The sequence below is a fragment of the Hemitrygon akajei genome, unplaced genomic scaffold (assembly GCF_048418815.1).
Source record: "Hemitrygon akajei unplaced genomic scaffold, sHemAka1.3 Scf000041, whole genome shotgun sequence".
NCBI lineage: Eukaryota > Metazoa > Chordata > Chondrichthyes > Myliobatiformes > Dasyatidae > Hemitrygon > Hemitrygon akajei.
In genome coordinates, this window is record NW_027331927.1 from 5,831,967 (window position 1) to 5,855,971 (window position 24,005).

General features: G+C 44.8%; 1 protein-coding gene across 1 annotated transcript; it reads right to left on the reverse strand.

Moving 5' to 3' along the window:
* Positions 1-6,448: 6,448 nt before the first annotated feature.
* On the reverse strand, positions 6,449-22,193 carry LOC140720352 (uncharacterized). The gene is made up of 4 exons (XM_073035212.1): positions 22,116-22,193; positions 18,192-18,252; positions 17,907-18,072; positions 6,449-9,427 (listed from the first exon to the last, which is right to left on the reverse strand). Exon 4 carries the CDS (start codon positions 9,030-9,032, stop codon positions 7,221-7,223), a length of 1,812 nt encoding a protein of 603 aa, XP_072891313.1. The 5' UTR covers positions 9,033-9,427; positions 17,907-18,072; positions 18,192-18,252; positions 22,116-22,193; the 3' UTR covers positions 6,449-7,220.
* Positions 22,194-24,005: the final 1,812 nt, after the last annotated feature.

Sequence of the window (24,005 nt, forward strand, 5' to 3'; positions counted from 1 at the left end):
GCTGATCAGTCAGGGCATTACAGGATATGCCGAGGAGGCAGGTGCGTGGGGTTGAGTGAGAACCGGGATCAGCCATGATGGAATGGCGGAGCAGACTCGATAGGGCTGAATGGCCTAATTCTGCTCCTATGTCTGATAGTCTTATACTGCGAGTGTCTGACACAGTGAAGATTGACACAAAATACTAATTACATTCGGCCGCGATTTCTTTGCTCTATTACTAACTCGCCAGCATCATCTTCCAGAGTACAATATGAACTCGCCTCTGTTTTACTATTTATATATATGAACAGCTCTTGATACTTGATATTATTTGCTCACTTACCTTAATTTTTCATCTTGTCTCTCCTGTGTTCTATTTTTGGTTGTCTCCTGTTGGTTATGTGAAAGCTTTCCAATCCTCTGACTTCCAACTGTGTTATTGCAACATTACGTGACCCCACTTTTGTTTTTTTTATCAAAAGCAGGAGAAAATCTGAGGATGCTGGAAATGCAAGCAACACAAACACAAATTGCTGCAGGAATCTTGGAGGCCAGGCAGCATAAATGGGAAATAGTAAACAGTCGATGTTTCAGCGTGAGACACTTCATTAGGACTGGGAAAAAAAGAGATGAGACGTCAGAAGGAGAAGTGTTGGGGTGAAAGGGATGGAAGAAGTGGTCGGTGATAGGTGAAACTGGGAGAGTGGGAGTGAAGAAGGAAAAAAAAACTACTTATGATATAATTTTCTTAACGATTCTTGAAAGCTCATTGCTAATGTCTCGACATCTCTTCCAGATCTCTGGGGGATACCCCATCTGTTCGAGGTGACCTATTTACCTTCAGATCTTTGTGTTTCCCAAGAACCTTCTCCCGTGTAACTTAATTTCACACATTCTGACCACTGACATCTGAGGCTTCCATATTCCTGTCAAGGTCTTCCACGGATAAGAGTGATGTACAATACTTATTCATTTCATCTGCCATCCCTTTGACCCTCCACCCCATTACTACCTCTCCAGCATTATTTTCCAGTGGTTTCATATCCACTTCTAACTGTTTTTTACAGTACATGTACCTGAAGAAAACTTTGGCATCCTCTTGAATATTACTGCCTAGTTCACCTATGTATTCCATCTTTTCCTTCTTAATTATTTTAGTTGCTTTCTGTTGGTTTTTAAAATCTTCCCAATTCTCTAACATCCGAGTAATTCTTGCTCTATGCCCTCTCTTTGTTTTTTATATTGTCTTTGATTTCTCTTATCAGCCACGGCTTTGTCACCTTTAGAATACTACTTCCTCTTTGTGATGTATATATCGTGTGCCTTCCTAATTTATTCCAGAAATTCCAGGCATTGCTGCTCTATTTTCATCCCTTCCCGTGTTCTTTTCAAATCAATTTTGACCAATTCTTCTCTCTTGCTCTCAAATTCCACATTCAGTGAATTCAAATTCACTGGCCCATAAGAGTTCCTTTAACTCAAGTGACCTAATTAATTCCCGATCATTACAACACCCAATACAGAATATATGATCGCCAACTGGGCTCAAGCACGAGCAGCTCTGAAAAAGCATCTTGTTGGCATTCTAGGAATTTCTCCTCTTGAGACCAACACCATCCTAATTTTCCTAATCACCTGCATGATAATTCCCCATGACTATTGTAACATTGTCCTTTTGGCACGCATTTTCTATCTCCCATTTTAATTTGTGGACCACATACTTACTACCGTTTGAGGATCTCTATACAATTCCCATCAGGGATTTTTTCTTCACATTTGTTGTTCCTTAATTCTACCCACAAAGATTCTACACCTTCTAAACTTTCTACACTTTCCACTGATTTTATTTAATATTTTAACAACAGAGCCACACAGCCTTCAACCGGCTTGTTATTTCAAGAAACACATAATTATTTGGGAAACAGGATGAAGATGCCAGGAATCTAGAGAACTACACACAAAGTGCTGGAGGAGCTCAGCATGTCAGGCAGCATCTATGGATGGGAATCAACGTTTAGGGCCAAGACCCTTCTTTGGGACTCCTGATACCCACTTTTCAAAAAAAAAATCAACAAGCAATGAAAATAGAAAGTAGTGCGACGTAGGGAAAAGCTTTGAGAAAATTTATTTCAAGGCCGAAAAAGTAACCTGCCAAACAGAGCTCAATAGTTAACAAATACAACAAAGGCAATAAACACTTTCAGCAATATCGATATTGACTTTCTTAATGGAAATATCTTGGTTCTATTTCATTCAGTAAAATTCACAAAGATAAATAAGAACTGAAATGACAACTTTAGAAAAGTCTATTTTCAGTCAGACCCGCTTAGATTAACACTACCTCGGACAGAAGGAGGAAGAGGAATAACACACATGAGAAACAATCACACAACAGGCAGGTGAAACTTCGAAGTATATATTTTCATCAAAAATGAACAGGATTCAGCACTCCATGTGTGTATATGCAATCGGGAATAGAAATACAGACCAGAAAACTTAAATTAGAGGCCAACTCAGAAAAATAAATCATCACTCTGGAAGAAAACATTAACCAGTGGAATGAGTATGACCCTCCATGCGAGACATCCCAACGATCTGGGCAGACTAGATATTGACAAGGAAGCATCGAGCACCTGACTGGGTGTTGGAGACCTTTTCCCAGAAACAGAGGGGTTCATGCGGAAATACAGGACAAGCTGGTTAACAAAAAGAAAATAAAAGAAATACGGTAAAAAAAAAAAAGGCAATCAATGCAGAAAATGCCAAGAGAAACCAGCCGCAGTCCATTACATTCCAGGACCCTGCAGCAGTTTAACTCAATCTGATTACTTATGCAGTTACAATTAAGTGGCAAATATCATTCACCACAATCTTGCTTTAAAACACCAACTTATAAATGACCACCATAACTTCAGTATGGCAACATAAATTCAAGCCTGATCCAGTTAGGGACAGAATCTCACATTTTATATGACAATTAATACATTATTACAGATAGGATAATCTAAAATATCCACACGGATATAATATTATAGGATTACCAAGCAGGAACAACTCCCTCAATAGATATCACCATTCTCAACACACACATGTGCTTCCAGACAATGGGGCACCTCACCACAGGCATTGTTTCTGTCATCAGTCAGACAAACAAAAGATTTTCTCTGTCCATCTGCTTCCAAATGTTGCTATTCTGTCATTCGTTGCCACGCCCTGCTACTGATTCCCTTCTCCTCATCATACGTTCTTACCCCGACCATCGTCCAGAGCCTCAAACTCTGCCCTGTGCGGACCCGCCTCTGGTTTCTGACCCTGCTCTGTTGAACATCCAAACTGAGGGTTCCCATTCCGATTTCACTCTTTAGGACAGTGGTGTTCTCTGGCAACCTTTCAGGAGCAGAGAAAATGACCCAGAATGTGCAAATGCGCCCTGAATAAGGAGGTTAACTCCCTATGTCATTCTTACTCGGCCCGGAGATTTGAGGGGCGAGCAATATCTCAGACAGAACTGCAGTCAGCTCGACTTGTTCAGTCTGCAGCAAATTCAAGGGAATTTCACCCACGGAATGGTGACTGGAACCCGTCACCACAGGGAGAGTGACAGATGAACAACAGGGGTGGATTTATAAGGACTGTCGTGGAACAGAATCACTAGCCGGGTCCAGCAGGCCTGAGTACAATAGCTGTGTTATAAATTCACTAAGTACCAAATCCAGAGTTTGAAACAAACTGACTTATTTGTCACAGATCCAGAATATTAAACTCCAGTCCCATTAAAGGTGAATGTGCAGCAGAAGAAACTCCTCCCATGCCCAGTGACCAGGGTGCAGAACTGGGTGTGGTGATCCGCAGCAATAATTGCAGAGTTCAGCACCGACAGACACTCGCGAAAGTGCATTCAGCAATGGTGATGGACAAATATCCAGCACGCAGCTTACTGAAGCTTTAACCCCAGTGTGAACCCGGCAGTGTGTCACAGGATTCACTGCTCATGTAACGGCCTCTCTGTAATGTTTCACTGCTGAGGTAAAGGTTTCTCTGGAGCAGCAATGTTTAGGTTACGACCAGAGATAACAGGGTTTTGGAGTGCGGGGCTATCCAATGACAGAGGTATCCTTTCTTTTGAGTCTGGAAGAGATATTACTGCGGTCTTTTGCCGGGACGAGATGAGAAGATTCAAATGGAGAGAGTGGGCCCTTTTTCTTTTAAAAAAAAAAAAATTCTTTACTAATGCTATGGTCAAAGTAAGAATTATAAAGCTCAATCGTTTAATCACATATTGTGTACTGTCTGCTATTTCGGGGTACTGATTTGTAACAGGGGACACATCAAGCAGCATCCACCCAAACGATACTGTGAAGCCTCAGTATCTCGAAGAATTTTCACCGGTACCGGGGTTGACCCTTCCTTTACTAATACAAACACATCTGACATAAAATGATCGAATCCCTTCTTAACTCGGTCAGACCTCTCAGATCTTAACTGAGCCTGAAACAGAATGTATAGAACCCTGTGGGTTTATAGGTGCTTCAACATACTGACCACGGGCATTTGGGACTGCCTCCTATTCCTTTTTCTTCTTCAGGACGGAACAATTAGCCATCATATGAGCAGCTTTCTTAGAATAGTAACAAGTAAGACCAGAATATTTCTCCTTCAACTGTTTCCCTTCATCTTTACTTTGTCACTAGTCCCAGCTTTAATTTCTGGTTTACCCAGGTTATCCCTGCTACTCATTTGGAAACTCTTATTTGGGATAAACTTAACCTTATGAGTTAAAGCAAACTCATCTGCTAATCTAGCTGACTGCTGCAAAGTGGCAGCATCCTTTTCATCTAAATACGTCTTTATGTCATCAAGGATGCAACTTTTGAATTCTTCAATTAAAGCCAACTCTTTCAAGCTGTTAAAATCATCATTTACATTTTTACATGTGCACCAGTGGGTAATACACATAAACTTCTCATAAGCAAATTCCATAAAAGTCTGGTTGATAGATTCCCTCAAATTTCTAAACTTCTGCCTGTATGCTTCTGGAACCAACTCATAAGCTTTGAGCACAGCCTGTTTCACTATGTCATAATCAGCTAATTCATCAACTGTCAAAGCAGAATAGGCTTGCTGAGCCTTCCCCTTAATCACACTTTGTAAGAGAATAGGCCATTTTATTTTTTGATTTGTTAAGAGGAGTTGTGGTTTCTTGATTATATTTATAACAGCATAACATTCTACTTCAAGTCAAGTCTAATCACTAATATTGTCATTTCGACCATAACTGCTGGCACAGTACATAGTAAAAATGAGACAACGTTTTTCAGGACAATGGTGTTACATGACACAGTAAAAAACTACCTCAGACAGGATGAAGAGGTCAATACTCCCCAATGCCATTAGGCTTTACAATTCAACTGCCAGGACTTAAGAACTTTTTTAAAGCTATTATTAATGCTTTTTGAGTTAGTGATTTAGATGCATATCATATTATTACTGAGTTAAGTATTGTATGTAATGAGTTTTTGCTACAAAAATTGTATGGGACATTGGAAAAAACGTTGAATTTCCCCATGGGGATGAATAAAGTATCTATCTATCTATCTATCTATCTATCTATCTATCTATCTATCTATCTATCTATCTGATTTTCACAATATATACTTATTTGCCGTTTATACGTCTTTCGTATTATCTGTTTGCTAAAACCTCCGCTGACTTGTATTTTTTATTGGAAAATCAATAAAAAGATTGAAAAATGAATGAAATGAGAATAGGCCAACCCTCGTTTGGCCACTTTAAACTCTGAGCAACATTCTCAAAACGCTGAAAGTATTTAACAACCTCTGCCTCGTCAAACGCAGGTACCAATTCAACTTTCCGTCTGGCCTCAAACTTATCACCAGAATACCTTTCCTGCAATCTTTCTATCCTTTCCAGCTCGAGCAGCCTCTGTCTTTCTGCTTCCTCGCTCTGTTTTTCTGCCTCTCTGGCCTCAAATTGCCTCTACCTTACCGTAGCTTAAATCTTTAGATTTTCTAACTTCTACGGGAGCTAAAGCTCACGAGGTTTACTTTCAAGAAACACCTCCAACTCCTCCACTTTAAACACTCCCTCGGATACATAATGTTCAGCTATTATCCTCTGCATCTGTGCCCTCCTCATTGTCGATTTCACCTTAGCAAGTTTTAACCTTCTAGCAATACTCAACAACTCAATACTTCTGGCGTCATCTAATGCCTCAGAGGTTGGCGCTTCCACAAACCTATCAGCATCCGCTGCTGATTTTCCACACACAAATAAATCAAATGGAATTTCCCCAATGAAATCGATAATAAATCAATCAATACGCCCCAAATGAGTACATATTTCGGATGCAGGCCCCAATTTTATTACGAACCATATCACTTTAGAAACAAACAAGCGGCAATAGAGTTCACACTGGAGTCTGGTTTTTATGTAAAAACCACTCTCTTTATTAGTATCTACTTATTATATAGAAACTTGAGCAAGATAAACAAAAGTTAACAGGGTAATGTGTATATGTGTGTATAAATTTAACTCCCAAACTATTGAGATTAGGGGAATCCAGGCTTGGTAATGTATGAAAGTTCAGTTCATTCATGGAATAGGTGATGAAAGAGATATTTGTAATCCAGGTTAAATGTCGAGAGAAGGCAATTATGTCGAATTCCATAGGTTCCACGGTGGTAAAACGAGAGAACAGTCGCTGTAGATTTTATCCGTCGTTCCAAATCCACATACAAATGATTACCGAATGTGACTTGTCACAAGGCGTATTGTCTTCAAGTGTATTACCACACCACACCCAGACAAGGGGTAACGCATCAGTGGTCTTCACAGGATACCCCAAATCAGTTCCACTCTCATGGATCAAACGAGATGACCACCACACATTCGATGTACTTTATGCCGAATCGATAATTAACCCACCCTTGTGGGCATAGGAAAGTCACAAATAGTGACCCTTGGCTACTAGTTCCTTTCTGTCGACTGTTCCATTTCCCCTCCTTCGTTTCTGCCTGACTCTGAGTGTCTGTGTCCTCGGTTAATACTAAACAAGCTGCGAACGACTTAAACAAGTTGCAAGTCAGACTCTCTCTCTCTTATAAAATAACAGTCCACAGCAAACGAAACCTAGGGATTCATAACAACGACCACTCCCTAGTGTGAACTGACTGTTGTGCCAGTTGTTGGGATGACTGAATGAATCCTTTCCCACATTCTTAGCAGCTGAACGGCTTCTCTCCAGTGTGAACTCGCAGATGACTCTGAAGGCTGGATGACTGAGTGAACCCCTTCCCACATTCTGAGCAGTTGAATGCCTTCTCATCAGTGTGAGCTCGATGATGAACCAGTAAGTTGGATGACTTAGTGAATCTCTTTCCACAGACGGAGCAGATGAACGGCTTCTCCCCAGTATGAACTCGCTGATGACTCAGTCGGGTGGATGAGTGAGTAAATCCCTTCCCACAGACCGAGCAGATGAACGGCTTCTCCCCAGTGTGAACTCGCTGATGACTCTGTAGGTGGGATAACCGAGTGAATCCCTTCCCACAGACTGAGCAGGTGAACGGCCTTTCCCCAGTGTGAACTCGCTGGTGAGTCTGTAGGTTGCATGACAGAGTGAATCTCTGCCCACAGACTGAGCAGGTGAACGGCTTCTCACCAGTGTGAGCTCGATGATGTACCAGTAAGTTGGATGACAGAGTGAATCTCTTCCCACATTCTGAGCAGGTGAATGGCCTCTCCCCAGTGTGAACTCGCTGATGACTCAGTAGGTAGGATGAACGAGTGAATCTTTTCCCACATTCTGAGCAGGTGAACGGCCTCTCTCCAGTGTGAACTCGCTGATGACTCAGTAGGTCGGATGAACGAGTGAATCTCTTCCCACATTCTGAGCAGGTGAACGGCTTCTCCCCAGTGTGAACTCGCTGATGACTCTGTAGGTTGGATGACTGAGTGAATCTCCTCCCGCAGTCCGAGCAGGTGAATGGCCTCTCCCCAGTGTGAACTCGCTGATGACTCAGTAGGTCGGATGAATGAGTGAATCTCTTCCCACATTCTGAGCAGGTGAACTGCCTCTCTCCAGTGTGAACTCGCTGATGACTCTGTAGGTGGGATGACTGAGTGAATCCCTTCCCACATTCGTAACAGGTGAACGGCCTCTCCTCAGTGTGAACTCGCTGATGACTCAGTAGGTAGGATGAACGAGTGAATCGCTTCCCACATTCTGAGCAGGCGAACGGCCTCTCTCCAGTGTGAACTCGCAGATGACTCTGAAGGCTAGATGACTGTGTGAATCCCTTCCCACAGTTCGAGCAGGTGAATGGCCTCTCTCCAGTGTGAACTCGCTGGTGTCTCTGTAGATGGGATGAGTGAGTGAATCCCTTCCCACATTCTGAGCAGGTGAACGGCCTTTCCCCAGTGTGAATTCGCAGATGACTCTGAAGGCTGGATGACTGTGTGAATCCCTTCCCACAGTCCGAGCAGGTGAATGGCCTCTCCCCAGTGTGAACTCGCCGGTGTCCCTGAAGATGGGATGAGTGAGTGAATCCCTTCCCACATTCCGAGCAGGTGAACGGCTTCTCCCCAGTGTGAACTAGCTGATGACTCAGTAGGTGAGATATCTGTCTGAATCCCTTTCCACATTCTGAGCAGGTGAACGGCTTCTCCCCAGTGTGAACTCGCTGATGACTCTGTAGGTTGGATGACTGAGTGAATCTTTTCCCGCAGTCCGAGCAGGTGAATGGCTTCTCCCCAGTGTGAACTCGCTGATGACTCAGTAGGGTGGATAAGTGAGTGAATCCCTTCCCACAGACTGAGCAGATGAACGGCTTCTCCCCAGTGTGAACTCGCTGATGACTCAGTAGGCTGGATGACCGAGTGAATCCTTTCCCACAGTCTAAGCAGTTGAATGGCCGCTCGCCAGCGTGAGTTGACTGATGTCTCAGTAGGGGAGTTAATTTAGTGAATCCCTTCCCACAGTCCGAGCAGGTGAACGGCTGCTCTCCAGAGTGAACTCTCTGGAGAGCCATTATGTGAGATGACCGAGTAAATCCCTCCCCACAAATTCAGCAGATGACCTGCCTCTGCCCAATGGAAACTGACTGTTGTGTCCACAGGTGGGATGACCGACTGAATCTCCTCTCTCACAAAGAACAGGTGAACGTTCTTGCCCAGCGTGAATTTGCTGATGTAACTTCAATTGAGTTGACCGAGTGAATCCATTCCCAATGTCTGAGCAGGTGAACGGCCTTTCTCCTGTGGAAAATGACCGGCTTGACAGTTGGTCAGATGACCTAGTGGATCCCTCCCCACAGTCTGAGCAGGAAGGACGGTCGACTCCACTTTATAAATATCTAGATAGAGACAGCAAAATTGGCGTGCCGTGTTTGAGATTCCTGAAGACAAATTCCTTCTCGTTTTTAACCTGTAAAAAGATTTACAAAATCCATCAATGGGTGTAGTACAACATTTCAGATGAGATCACTTTAGTTGCCAAGGTGTGATCTGACATCACACTGTTACAATGAGGATCAACCCAAGTTGGTCAGAGAAATCGTCTCCTGACTGGGCATACTGCTGGTATCTGGAATGACCATCAAACTGTCTGATGTGCTTCCTGTCTCTATAAGAATGGGGCATTTCTGCCATCTCCAATTCGTGACGTGGCTCAGTTTGACTCTCTCCATGGGTATTATCCCCATTTCTCACTGAGCTGCATGGGTTCCTGGCGCCACAGTAACTGAAACACTCTCCCGGAATTAGACTTTTTTGACATGCAGCTGGGATTTTCTTTTACCTGCTGTCAATTTAAAGTTCCAACAGTTTTACAGCCATCTGAAGATTTCCTGCCCGGATGAATTGTTGGTCCGCTCAGCTGATAAAATGAATTAAATGAATAATAGTATTATTTCATGTTCTTGTGACAGAATCATAGAAAGGTACAACACAAAAACAGGCCCTTTGTTCCATCTAGTTAGTGTTGATCTATTTAAGATGTCTATTCCCATACCCCTACCATCCAGGTACCTATACAATCCTCTTATATGTTGAAATTGAGCTCGCATGCACCAGTTAGGTTGTCTGCTCATTCCACACCTGGATGATCGTCTGTTTAAAGAAGTATCCCCTGATGTTGACCTTAATGTTTCACCTTTCACCCTTTATCCATGGCCTCTGGTTCTCGTTCCACCCAATCTCAGTGGGAAAAGCCATTTTTGAAAAAATGAAAAAGCTTCCATTTACCCCATGTATAGCCCTCCTAATTTTGGTACACCTCCTTCAAATCTTCTCTCAATTCTTCTACATTCCAAGGAATAAAGTCCTGCCCTGTTCAATCTTTCCTAATAACTCATGTCTTCTAGAATAGGCAACATCCTTGTGAATTTTCTCTGAACTCTTTCAACCTCTTTTACATCTTTCATGTAGGTACGTGAAGAAAACTGCACACAGTACTCCAAATTAGGCCTCACCAATGCCTTCTACAAGTCAACATAACATCCATTTATTGTTTTCAGTACTTTGGTTCATGAAGGCCAATGGGCTGATTTTTTTCCCATCACTATCTAACTATGATACCAGTTTCAGTGAATTAAAAACTTGTATTCCCAGGTCCCTTTCTTCTACAAAACTCCTCCGTGCCTGACCAGTCACTATGAGAGACCTGCATTGGTAGATCATACCAAAGTGCAACACCTCACACTTGTCTGCATTAAATACCTTTTTCCATTTTTCAAACCATTTTCCCAGCGGGTCCAGATCGCAATGCAAGCCATGATAGTCTTCCTCACTGACCACTGCACCACCAGTCTTGGTGTCATCTACAAATCTGCTGATCCGGTTTAACACACCATTATCCAGATTCTTGATATAGATGACAAACAACATCAGATCCAGCACTGATCCCTATGGCTCACCACTAGTCCCTGGCCTCTGGTCAGAGAGGCAACCATGTGCTACCACACTCTGGCTTCTACCAAAGACAGTGTCTCATCCAATTTACTATCTCGTCTTGAATGCTGAGTGACCGAACCTTCTTGATCAACCTCCCATATGAGACTTTGTAAAGTGCCTTCCTAACGTCCATGTAGACAACATCTACTGCCTTGCCTTCATCCACTTCCCTGATAACTTCCTCGAGAGACTCTATAAGATTGGCTAGACGTGACCTACCATGCACAAAGCCATGCTGTCTATCTTTAATCAGTCCACATCTATCCAAATACTTTTATCCGGTTCCTGCATATACCTTCCTATAACTTTCCCAGTACTAATGTCAGACTCACCAATGTACAATTTGATAGATTATTTTTAGAGTCTTCCTTGAACAGCAGAACAACATTGGCTGCCCTCCAATCCTCCAGTCACTCACCTGTCACTAAGGATGATTTAAATATCTGTGCTTGGGCCGCTACAATTTCTGCACTTGTCATCCGCAGGGTCACAGGGAACAACTTGTCAGGCCCTGGGGATTGATCCACACAAATTTGCCTTAAGAAAGCAAACGCCTCCACCTCTGTAATCTGTACAGGGTCCATGAAGCTTTACCTCACTTCTATAGACTCTGTGTCCATCTGCTGTGTAAATATGGATGCGGAAAAACTCTCCAACATCTATTTTGTCTCCTCATATGGATTACCATTCTGATCTTCCAGAGGATTAATTTTTCCCTTGCAATCTTTTTGCTCTTAACATATCTGCAGAGTCCATTAGGATTCTCCTTCACCTTGTCTGCTGGGGTAACCTCATGCCTTCTTTTATTTCTTTCATAAGTGTTCACTTGAATTCCATGTAGTTCATAAGTGCCCCATTTATTCCTATCTGCCTGTACATGGTCTGAACGTTCTTTTTATTGATCTGGGAGAGGAAAGCCAAAGGGGTGATAGAGCTGCATGCTGGGAGTTGGGGTAGGTGGGGGTAAACTAAAGTTGCAGGGGTAATGGGAGTCTGAATAGCAGAAAGGAGAGTGGATGGTAGTGGACAGGTTGTGCAGACAGTTATTGTTCAGTCCTCAGACAAAGTCAGGAATAAAAACGTTGAGCATGGTGCAGTGAATATGCTGAGTCCTGAATATTACAGTACAAGGAGCAGCGTAGGAAAGGTGGATGTGTTCAGGACATGGATCAACACCTGGAATAATGACACTAGGACCTGGCAACTGTGGACTGGGACAGGCTGCTTTATGGCAAAGGTGTGCTTGGTAAATGGGAGACCTTCAAAGTAAAATCTTGAAAGTACAAAGCGGGTATGTGTTTGTCAGAATAAAAGGTAAAGATAGAAACTATAGGGGAAACATGGATTTCAAGAGATATTGAGACCCTGGTGAAGCACAAAATGAATGGAGTTGCATAACAGGGATAGGCAGGCAGTTTCTTATGGAGCATAAGAAATGCAAGAGAACACATAAGTAAATCAGGATGTCTAAAAGAGGATGTCTAAAATGTGTGGGAGTCCCACACATTGATTGGGACTTCCATACTGTTAAAGGTCTAGATGGGTTAGAGTTTGTGAAATGTGTTCAGCAAAGTTTTCTAAATCAATATATAGATATACCAACTAGGCAGGATGTAATATTAGATCTCCTATTAGGAAGTGAGTTAGGGCAGGTGACGGAAGTGTGTGTAGGGGAACACTTTGTTTCCATTGTTCATAACGTCATTAGTTTCAACTTGATCATGGACAAAGATAGATCTGGTCCTCGGGATGAAGTTATAAACCGGAAAAAGAGCCAAATTTGAAGAAATGAGAAAGGCTCTAAAACGCGTAGATTGGAACAAGTTATTCTCTGGCACGAATGTGATTGGTAATTGGGAGGCCTTCAAAGGAGAAATTTTGAGAGTGCAGATTTTTTTTTTTGTTCCTGTTAGGGTTAAAGGCAAAACGAACAATTATAAGGAACCTTGGTTCTCGAGGGATATTGGAACTCTGATAAAGGAGAAGAGATATATGTATAACATTTACATGCAACAGGGAGGAAATAAGATGCTTGAGGAGTATAAAAAGAGTAAGAAAATACTTAAAGAAATCAGGAGGGTTAAAAGAAGACATGAGGTTGCTTTGGCAGTCAGGGTGAAGAATAATCCTAAGAGCTTCTACAGGTATGTTAAGAACAAAGGGATAATAAGGGATAAAATTGGTCTCCTGAAGATCAGAGTCGTCAGCTATGTATGGAACCAAAAGAAATGGGAGAGATATTAAATGTTTTTTTTTTCTTGCATCTGTATTTATTAAGGAAACTGGAATGGAGTCTATGGAAACAAGGCAAACAAGTCGGGAGGTCATGGAACATACAGATTGAAGAGGAGGAGGTGCTTGCTTTCTTGAGGTAAATCAGAGTAGATAAATCCCCTGGACCTGACAGGGTATTCACTCGGACTTTGAAGGAGACTGGTGTTGAATTTGTAGGGGCCCTGGCAGAAATATTTATAATGTCGATATCCACGGGTCAGGTGCCGGAGGTGCTCTTGTAGTTCCATTGTTTAAAAGTGGGTCAAAAATTAAGCCGGGAAATTATAGGCCGGTAAGTTTGACATCAGTAGTAGGTACATTATTGGAAGGAGTACTAAGAGATAGGGTCTACAAGTATTTGGATAGACAGGGACTTATTAGAAAAAGTCAGCATGGCTTTGTGCATGGTAGGTCATGTTTAACCAATCTATTAGCGTTTTTTGAGGGAGTTACCAGGAAAGTGGATGAAGGGAAGGCAGTGGATGTTGTCTACATGGACTTCAGTAAGGCTTTTGACAAGATCCCACATGGGAGGTTAGTTAGGAAGATTCATTTGCTAGGTATACATGGAGAGATAGTATATCGGATTAGACATTGGCGCAATGGAAGAAGTCAGAGAGTGGTAGTGGAGGATTGATACGCTGAATTGAGGCCTGTGACTAGTGGTGTGCCACAGGGATCAATGCTGGGTCCATTGTTCTTTTCCATCCATATCAATGATCTGGATGATAATGTGGCAAATTGGATCAGCAAATTTGCTGATGATACAAAGATTGGAGGTGTAGTTGACAGTGAGGAAGGTTTTCAAAGATTGCAGAGGGTTGCAGGAATGGGCTGCAAAAATGGCAGATGGAGTTTAATGCGGACACGTGTGAGGTATTGCACTTCGGAAGGTCAAACCAAGGTAGAACATACAAGGTAAATGGTAGGACACTGAGGAGTGCAGTAGAACAGAGGGATCTGAAAGTATAGATTCATAATTCCCTAAAAGTTGCGTCACAATTAGATAGGGTTGTAAAGAGAGCTTCTGGTACATTGGCCTTTATGAATCAAAGTATTGAGTATAAGAGTTGGAATGTAATGGTGAGGTTGTATACGACATTGCTGAGACCGAATTTGGAGTATTGTGTGCAGTTTTGGTGACCTAATTACAGGAAGGATACTATAAGGTTGAAAGAGTGCAGAGAACTTTTACAAGGATGTTGCCGGGACTTGAGAAACTGAGTTACAGAGAAAGATTGAATAGGTTAGGATTTTATTCCCTGGAGCGTAGGAGAATGAGGGTTGATTTGATAGAGGAGTATAAAAGTATAAAATTATGGTGGGTATAGATAGAGTGAATGCAAGCAGGCTTTTTCCACTGAGGCTAGGGGAGAAAAAAAAACAGAGAAGTTTAAAGGGAACATGGCGGGGAGGTGGGGGGGGGCTCTTCACACAGAGACTGCTGGGAGTGTGGAATGAGCTGCCAGATGAAGTGGTGAATGCAGGTTCACTTTTAACATTTAAGAAAAACTTGGGACAGGTATATGGATGTGAGGGGTATGGAGGGATAAGGTCCAGGTGCAGGTGAGTGGGACTAGGCAGAAAAATGATTCGGTACAGCCAAGAAAGGCCAAAAGGCCTGTTTCTGTGTTGTAGTGTTCTTTGGTTCTACGGATCTAGCCATCCAGGAGTATATTAAAAAGACCCTATCGTTTCCACCTCCATCAGCGCCATCGACAGCCCATTCCACGCACACCATTTTCGTAAAAAGAACTACCCCGACATCTCCTTTGTACCCACTTACAAGCTCCTTAAAACTATGCCCTCTCGTGCTAGCCATTTCAGCCCTGCGAAAAAGCCTCTAACTATCCACTCGATCAATGCCTCTCATTATCTTGTATCCCTCTATCAGGTCACCTCTCCTCCTCGGTCGCTCCAAGGAGAAAAGGCGGAGTTCACTCAACCAATTCTCATAAGGCCTGCTCTCCAATCCAGGCAACATCCTTGTAAATCTCCTCTGCACCATTTCTAGGGTTTCCACATCCTTCCTGTAGTGAGGCGACCAGAATTGAAAACAGTACTCCAAGTGGGGTCTGACCAGGGTCCTATATGGCTGCAACATTGCCTCTCGGCTCTTAAACTGAATCCCATGACTGATGAAAGCTTCTTAACCACAGAGTCAACCTGCGTAACTGCTCTGAGTGCCTTATGGACTCGGACCCCAGGATGCTGCTGATCCTCATATACAAAGACCATTAACGAGGATCTGGAACCCAGAAATATCCCAGTTACAAACGGCACTTGCCATTTCAGTATTGTTGATGTATGTATAGTATGGGATGAGGTGGAGAGCGCGGGGTGTGACGGGAGGGAAGGAGAGAGAGAGAGAGAGAGGGAGGAAGGGAGAGGGGAACAGGGGTGTGTTGAGAGAGAGTGAGAGAGAGCGAAGAGGGGGAACGCTTAGGACGAGCGGTGCATTTAGAGGGTGAGAGAGAGGAGAAGACAGTGTGGGATACGGATGCCAACAGGGAGATTGCTTGGGAGAGCGAGGGGGAGAGGGTAGGACATTGGGAAAGAGATAGCGAGGGAGAGGGTTAAAAATGGAGGAGGTTACAGACAGGCAGAGGTGAGAAAGACGAGTTTGAGTGAGTTGAGAGGGTGCATGAGAGAGAAGGAGATGGAGAGGGGAAGACAAAGGGTGACTGAGATTGGGAGTGGGATGACAAGTGATAGGGGTAGAGACAGGGATTGTGGGATAGGAGAGAGAATGGAAGAGTAAGAGAAACAGATGGACAGAGGGGAGAGAGTGTGAGAGAAATTAAAACAGGCATGAGAGAGTGAAGAGATGAAGAGAGACGAGAGAAGAGTACGATTTGTTAATAGAGGAGTAGAGACATTGGTGAGAGCAGAAAGCGAGGAAAGGGTGATAGAGAGGGGCGATGATAAGGAAGGGGTGAGGGAGAGGCGAGACGGTGAGGGCGAGAGGGAGAAAAAGTAAGGGCTGGGGTAGAGGGCTGGATGATGAAGGGGGACTGGGAGGAGGGAGTGGTGAGGGAGAGGTGGTAAGTAGCCAGGGGAGAGAGAGAAAGGCGAGGAGATAGTGTGTCTGATTAGAATTGTTAGACTAAATATTTATTCAGTCCGCAGTTGCAGGGTCGTTAATCACATATGTTCACATGTCACCGAACAAATCCACCATGCAATTACGTTTCCAAGCCGGGAGTTTTACCGCGTACGGTTCGGGTCTCCATTTCCGACAGCGGGGAGTTTGACCGAGTACGGTTCCGGTCTCCATTTCCGACAGCGGGGAGTTTGACCGAGTACGGTTCCGGTCTCAATTTCCGACAGCGGGGAGTTTGACCCCGTACGGTTCTGGTCTCCATTTCCGACAGTGGGTAGTTTGACCGGGTACGGATCAGGTCTCCATTTCGGACAGCGGGGAGTTTGACCGCGAACGGTTCGGGTCTCCATTTCCGACAGCGGGGAGTTTGACCGGGTACGGTTCTGGTCTCCATTTCGGACATCGGGGAGTTTTACCGCGTACGGTTCTAGTCTCCATTTCAGACAGCGGGGAGTTTGACCATGTCGTGTTCGGGTCTCCATTTCGGACAGCGGGGAGTTCCACCATGTACGGTTCCGGTCCCCATTTCGGACAGCGGGGAGTTTGACCGCATAAGGAGACCTACTGCAATTCGCAGGACGATGTCAACCGCAGCTAATGCCGGGGTGTTTCCTGTTCAGATGACGTGAGAAAGGTGTTGATCTCAGGTTTGTGTAAATCAAGGGCTGGTTGCAGTGGGAAAGGGCCGGGCCCGAGCCGGACAGCTGGAGGCTCCGGGCTCTCCAGTCTTGCATCCCTGGTTTTAGTTTTGCACTGAGTCGAGATTGTGGGATCAGTTTGCTCTGATTCCCCAAGCTGGGAGGGTGGACGTGGGTGAAGGGGACCTCTCTATGTGTCGGTGTGGGGTGAATGGTCAGAAGGGTGTGGGGCCACTGGGGGGATGGAGGGTGGTTGGGGTACTGTGGGTGATCGGAAGTAACATGACATGGGTGGGTGGGAAAGGGGTAAATTACGTTGTCAACGAGGGTGGATCTGGTCCATTGAATCAGACAGCTCAGCTCACGTGTCCTTTCAGGAGGCCACAATTCTGTCTTCATCTTAATTACTGACTAATCTTCCTGTTAACATTGAGTTGGTTACAGAGCCCCAGGGTCTGCAAACAGATGATTGGTAGGAGGCAGAGGGTGAGAGGCTGTTTCATGAACTCGAGTCCCGAACTTAGTGACGTTCCCTGGGGTTATGCCCATTGCTACTCGTCATCTAGGTCAATAATTTAATTGAGAAAGTATAGGGTATGGGTAGAGAGTTTGCAGCAAGTTCAAACAATTGCTCTTTTTGAAAGACAGTCAGTATAAACACTCTCCTCTCTTTCCCTCTCCCCACTCAGAACTGACCAAAAGTTACTTCAGCAGATGCACGATCTAGAACTGAGTAAACACTGTGAGTGAGAGGGACTGGTTTTAAACGACTGTGCTGCTCGAAGCATATTACCCGACCTGGAGTGATTGGAACTGGGTCTGACAGAGGCATAACTGTTACTTCTGGGCACATTCAGTCTCACTCCAACTATTTCCTACCTTCCTTTGTACAGGTATGTAATGTCTAAAGGACCAGTATTTGAGTAAATGAGACTCACCAAACTTTGTCCTAACTAAATCCTGGTATCTCCGAGTCAGATGGGTCCTCTCCAGTTCATTCTCTCAATCCCCGGGCTGGTACACTTGTTGCTGTCCCCTCGTCTTCAGCTGTGGTTTGCTTCCAGTTGGGTTTTTCTTCCAATAAATCTCTCACCGCAGGTCTAACTTTAACATGAAAGATAATGAAGTACATTATCAATAAAAAGGAGGACCAAACTTTTCTACTAAATGTTACTAAAAACATTTAAACTTTGAAGGCAGATGTAATGATCTCAGTGAACAACCTTTTATTGACCCTCACACATCACAGAACGATATGGGATAAGAAGGAGCCATCATACAGTCCTGGTAAGACATAGGACACAGGAACAGAATTAGGTGATTCGATCCATCTGGTCTTCCCCACCACTCAAACATGTCTGAGATTGATTCCAACACCATATTCCTGCCTTCCTCCTGCAACCCTGAAGTGACTTAGCAATCATGAATATGTAATCTTGTCATAAATACACTCAATGGCACCATCAACCTACCTCTGCGGCAACAGATTCTACAGATCAGACAGCTTTTGGCCATTTTTGTTCTCATCTCAATTTTAAACAGAAGCATTTTTATTCTGAGATTGTGCTGTAAGATTACAGACACTCCGTCTGATGGAAACATCCTCTCCATGACCACTGTATCCAGGCTTTTCAGCATTCAGTAGGTTTACTTACCACACTTCCCCCCCCACCACCACCCCCTTCGACCCTCTGAACTCCATTGAGCACAGGTCCAGAACCATCAAATGCTCCTCATACATAAAGCCAATTATTCCTGTGATTATTCTTGTAAACCTTCTTAGCAATAACTGCATTGAACACATTTCCTGGAATAACAGACAAATTGGTACCAGGATAATTCGCAGGGAAAAGTTGTGCTTTCTTTAATGTTCTACTATCACAGATGAGTCATTTCCATTCCCAGGTTAAAACAGGTGCATTTCAGGAAATATAAACCAGTCCAGGGTGAATGTAATAAAAAGAAACTGGAATTACCAGAAACTCTAAGCAGGTAAGGAACACCTGGGGGGAGAGGAACAAACTTTACAATTCAGTTTAATAATGTTTTGTCAGAATGACTTCAAACGTTTACAGTTTTTAGTGCAGATCTCCAGCAACGTGAGATTCTGCCTGATTTCCACCGAGTGAAAGACAGGTGACAGTGGGGGGGGGGGGGGGGGGAGGGGGGGGGGAATTTCCAAACACAGTTTGAACACCAAAACTCACGAAGTCTATTTCTATTGGTGTAAACACAGATCAACACATTTACTCATAGCCTCTCCCTGTGAGGATGGGACTGGTAACCCATCTTCTCCTCAGTAGCAGTCTTTGCTTCCAAAGGAACTCCAGAAAAAAAACCCATCTGATCCCAGACCAGGAATACTCTCTCAACACCTCTAAAGTCCAAGCAGCTCGATTCCTGCGTCCTTTTTACCTGGATCAAAAACTGTGATATCCACTTCCCAACCTCACAGGGTCAAACAGCTGAACCTGTCATTTAACAACCCTGAGAGTCTCACACATCGTCCCCCCACCATCTCACAATCCCGGATTTCCCCACAACCAATGTCCAGCTGCTCGAAATTTCTGCTTTATTGCAGAAAGGACGACTATCCAGCCCCATCTGTAGAAGCACAATCCAATGTCAAAGCTAAATCATCCACAGTTCCATATGGCTGGAACGCTGATCACAGGATTATAGCCCAAGTACCAACTCTCCCAGTACTCTTTGATGCCAGTAAAATGCTGCAGTGTGTCAGCCCGTCACTGTTCATAAACTAGCACCTCCACACCAATACACAACAGAACTGGGACCTGATGACCCTCCGGCATTCCAGCTAACAATAACCGATTCTGGAAATGACTCAGCGAGGCCGAAGGTACAAAAGAACACTTCACAATGAAGACAAGGGTTGGAAGAAAGTTTGCTGATATATAACATTGAGGAGGTGGGATACAAGGCGGACTGAGGATGATCCAGATGGTTGATGTACATCACTGAAGCAGGGTTGGGGGGTGTGAGGAGACTGGACAGAGGTTGAACAAGATGAGCAGATGGAACCAGGTGGCAGAAGGGATCAAGGACGATCACTGATGTTCCTCCAGCAACACATAGGTACTGAATGAATAGTGCATACTATTGTACAAAAGATTCTAAAATGACAGAATTAGCAAAATAACAAGAACTTTGCCAGATATACTTTGACCCTCACCAAAATTTTATCAACATGCCATAGAAATCTTCCCATCCGGACACTTCACGCTTTGCATGGTAACTCAACTCTGCTCCACCACTCAACCATGGCTGATATTTATTTCAACACCATATTCCCTCCTTTTCCATTTCGTAACGTTTAAGCTAAAATTGTAATGGCTGCCTTTACACTTCCTTGTGCTGCATTCAACAAATTCTCTGGTATTTCCTGGTAACAAAAACAAAATTCAGAAATAACTCAGTAAGTCAAAATACTTCACAATGAAGACAAACGGTAGGAGAAAGATTGTTGATGAATAATCATTGGTGGGATACAGGCCGGACAGAGGTTGAACAAGATGGTTGATATTTCTCATTGAGATGGTGAGATACAGGCTGGACAGAGGTTGAACAAGATGGTTGATATTTCTCATTGAGTTGGTGAGATACAGGCTGGACAGAGGTTGAACAAGATGGTTGATATTTCTCATTGAGGTGGTGGGATACAGGCCGGGCAGAGGTTGAACCAGATCGGCAGGGGATGAGCAAATGGAGCCAGATGGGAGAATGGGATGAAGGGCGATCTCTGATGTTCCTGCCGCAATACACAGACCCTGAAATAATAGTACGCACTAGTAGATAACAGATTCCAATATAACAAATCAAAAAACAAACAATAAGAACTTTGGTATATGTCCTTTTCTACTCTACAGACTTTTTCAATGCACAGCAGAAAGTATTCCATCCCGATTCTTCATATATTCGTATGGCTACTGCTCTTCCTTTAACTGAATAAAATAGCGGAGAACTGTGGACACAGCTGAGCACATCATAGATACCAACCTCCCCTCCGTGGACTCTGTCTACACTTCTCACTACCACAGTAAAGCAAACAACATAATGAAAGATCCTCACAACCTTGGACATTCTCATTTCTAATGCCCCATAGGGGCGAAGAGAAAATAAAACAGAAACATTCCACCAGGCACAAGGACGGTGTCCATTCTGCTGTTAGAAGCGACAGCGTGATGAGTGGACTCGTGACCTCACAGTCTAAATCGATGTGACCTTGCAGCACACATCTACCTGCACTGCACTTTCTCTGTAACCAGAATGATTTATTTTACCTCAATGTACCACTGCAATGTATTGATCTGTGTGGAGAATACGGAGACACGATCTTCACTCTACCTCTGTACATGGAAAACAAAACAAAGATTCCCCATTTCAATCGTGTGGAAATATTAGACAGCCTGGGTTGCTTCTTTGGAAATTCCGGAGGGAGTGTGCACAATTCAGAGAAACTCAGGTAAATGAAAAAAAATACTTAATTCTTGCATTAATAGGGCCAGATATCGGGAAACGCTGTCAGTATTTTGACAAGTCGTAGTCATGGAAAGAAGACGGATGTAAACTTCCCAGCCCCCCGGGAGGACGTGAGAGATCTGGATCTCACTGTCCTGTCTGAACGGGGAAAGATGGAACTACTCATACACATGGAGGAGTCTCCCGAGGGTGTGATTACTCTGTTTAAACCCTCGAGTCTGCAAGAACAAAACAGGCCGAACGGCCGCTTCCAGCGAGCTGGAAATATGTAAAGCAATTATCGACCCCAGGCGTCGATCCAGGTGAAGTTTGGATCCGATACCGGGCAGGGTGATGGAGGTAAAGTTCCCCAGGTACATCTTAATGGATGGGTTCAGTCTCGGCATCAACACCTCATCCCGCTCCTGGGACCAGAACACGGGGGGCTGAGCGGCGGCTCATCTCAGTCGGTTCCGTGTGAAGGTCCCATAACCCGGACCGACCACGACAGGTTGTGTCCAGGAAGTCGGATGAGGCCGCCAGTTCAGGGAAGTTAACGGGACTCTCTGCCCAACATCAGGTTTCCCTCCCCCGGGATCGGCTTCAGTATTCACCGATGTGAAATTGTCAGTTGCGTTCAACCCCTAGTGACCGGCCTCAATACTCACCGATGAGAACTTGATCAATTTGTCCCACAGACAGCGATCGTTCCTCCGGCTCCCAGCAGACGATCCGCTTCAACAGAGAACGGAACGAAAACCCCGCCCATCCGGAGACTGTGAAACGGGGGCGGGGCCTCGGAAGCGAAAACCTGAGATACTGCAGATCTGCGTCTGAATGGGAGCGAGAAACTGGATCACGTGACGGGTGGAGGGTCTCCCACCTGAACCGGTGACTCTGCTCCTCGCCCCTCACACGCTGCCCGAACTACCTGCCGCATCTTACACCAGCTACATTTTTGATTTTTCCTGCTGTACCTTCCCGTCCCCATCTCTCCATCCCCGGTTCTCAGAGTTACGGGTTTGATTCACATCCCGGTCCGATCCACAATTCCCAGCCGATTTGTGCAGGTTTCATTGAAGGGTCGCTTCTATTTTTATAAACACTAATTCCTAATCACATTCCTCCGGGGCCTCACCGGACAGGAACACGGAAACATCAAGTGAGAAACAGCAGCACCAACACCGTCAGCAAGATGGCGGCTGCTCTCCCTTCCTAGCAACGTATTTCTATCCACCTCCTCGATCCCGTTCGTCTCCACGCATCTGCTGTCCTCTGTCACTATTTCCACCTTTCCACTTCCCCGTCACCTGGATTCACTGACTCCCCCAGTTACTGCCCCGTCCCGACCCCTCACCTCTTTTCTCTATTTCCCATCCATTCTGAGTCCAGAGGGAGGGTCTCGGCCCGAAATGTTGACGGTCCATTTTCCCTCCACAGATGCCACCCGACCCACTGAGTTCCTCTGGCGGTTTGTTCTTTGGTCGATATAATCCGTGTTAGTATGGGAGCGGGATTTTACACCAAATACTCTGCAGTTGCTGGGGTCAAAGAAACACGCACATCACGCTGGAGGAACTCAGCAGGTCGGGCCAGCAGCCGTGGAAACGAACAGTCAACGATTCGGGCCGAGACCCTTCGGCAGGACTGAGAGGGAGGGGGCAGAGGCCCCTATAACGAAGGTGGGGGTAGGGTAGGAAAGAGATGGCTGGTAGGTTCCAGGTGAAAAAGTAGTAAAGGGAAAGATCAAGGGGTGGGATGGGGAAGCAGAGAGGTGATAGGGAGGAAAGGTAAAGAAGGTAAAGCACTATGTGTAGTAGAAGCAGGCAGAACGATGAGAGAGGTGATAGGCAGCTGGAGGAGGAGGCAGAGTGAAACTGGGATGGAGCCACATGCAAAAATGTTTTTCCCTATTCCCAGTTCCTCGGTCTCCCGCTGCATCTACCCCCGGGACAAGGCTTTCCATTCCAGGACATCTCTAATTTCCTCTTTATTTAAGAATCGTGGTTTCCCTTCTGCCGTCATCAATGATGCTCTCACCCGCACCTCCTCCATTTCCCGCACTTCGGCCCTCACCCCATCCTCCCTTCACCACAACAGGATCCCAGTTCCCCTTGTCCTGACATACCACCCCACCAACCTCCGGATCCAGTATATTATACTCCCCGACTTCCACCACTTTCAACAGGACCCCACCACTAAGCACATCTTTCCCTCTCTACCCCTCTCTGCTTTTCGCAGGGATCGTTCCCTCCGCAACTACCTGGTCCCCACGTCCCTCCCGACAGATCTCCCACCTGGTACTTATCCTTGCCAGCGTAAGTGCTACAACTGTCCCTACACCTCCTCTCTTACCACCATTCAGGGCCCCAAACAGTCCTTCCAGTTGAGACAACAATTCACTGGTGAGTCGGTTTGGGGTCATTTATTGCACCCGGTGCTCCTGCTGCGCTCTTCCACATCGGCAAGACCCGACGCAGATTGGGGGACCGCTTCTTCGAGACAGGATCTCCCGGTTCCCACTCACTTCAACTCTGCTTCACATTCCCATTTTGGAC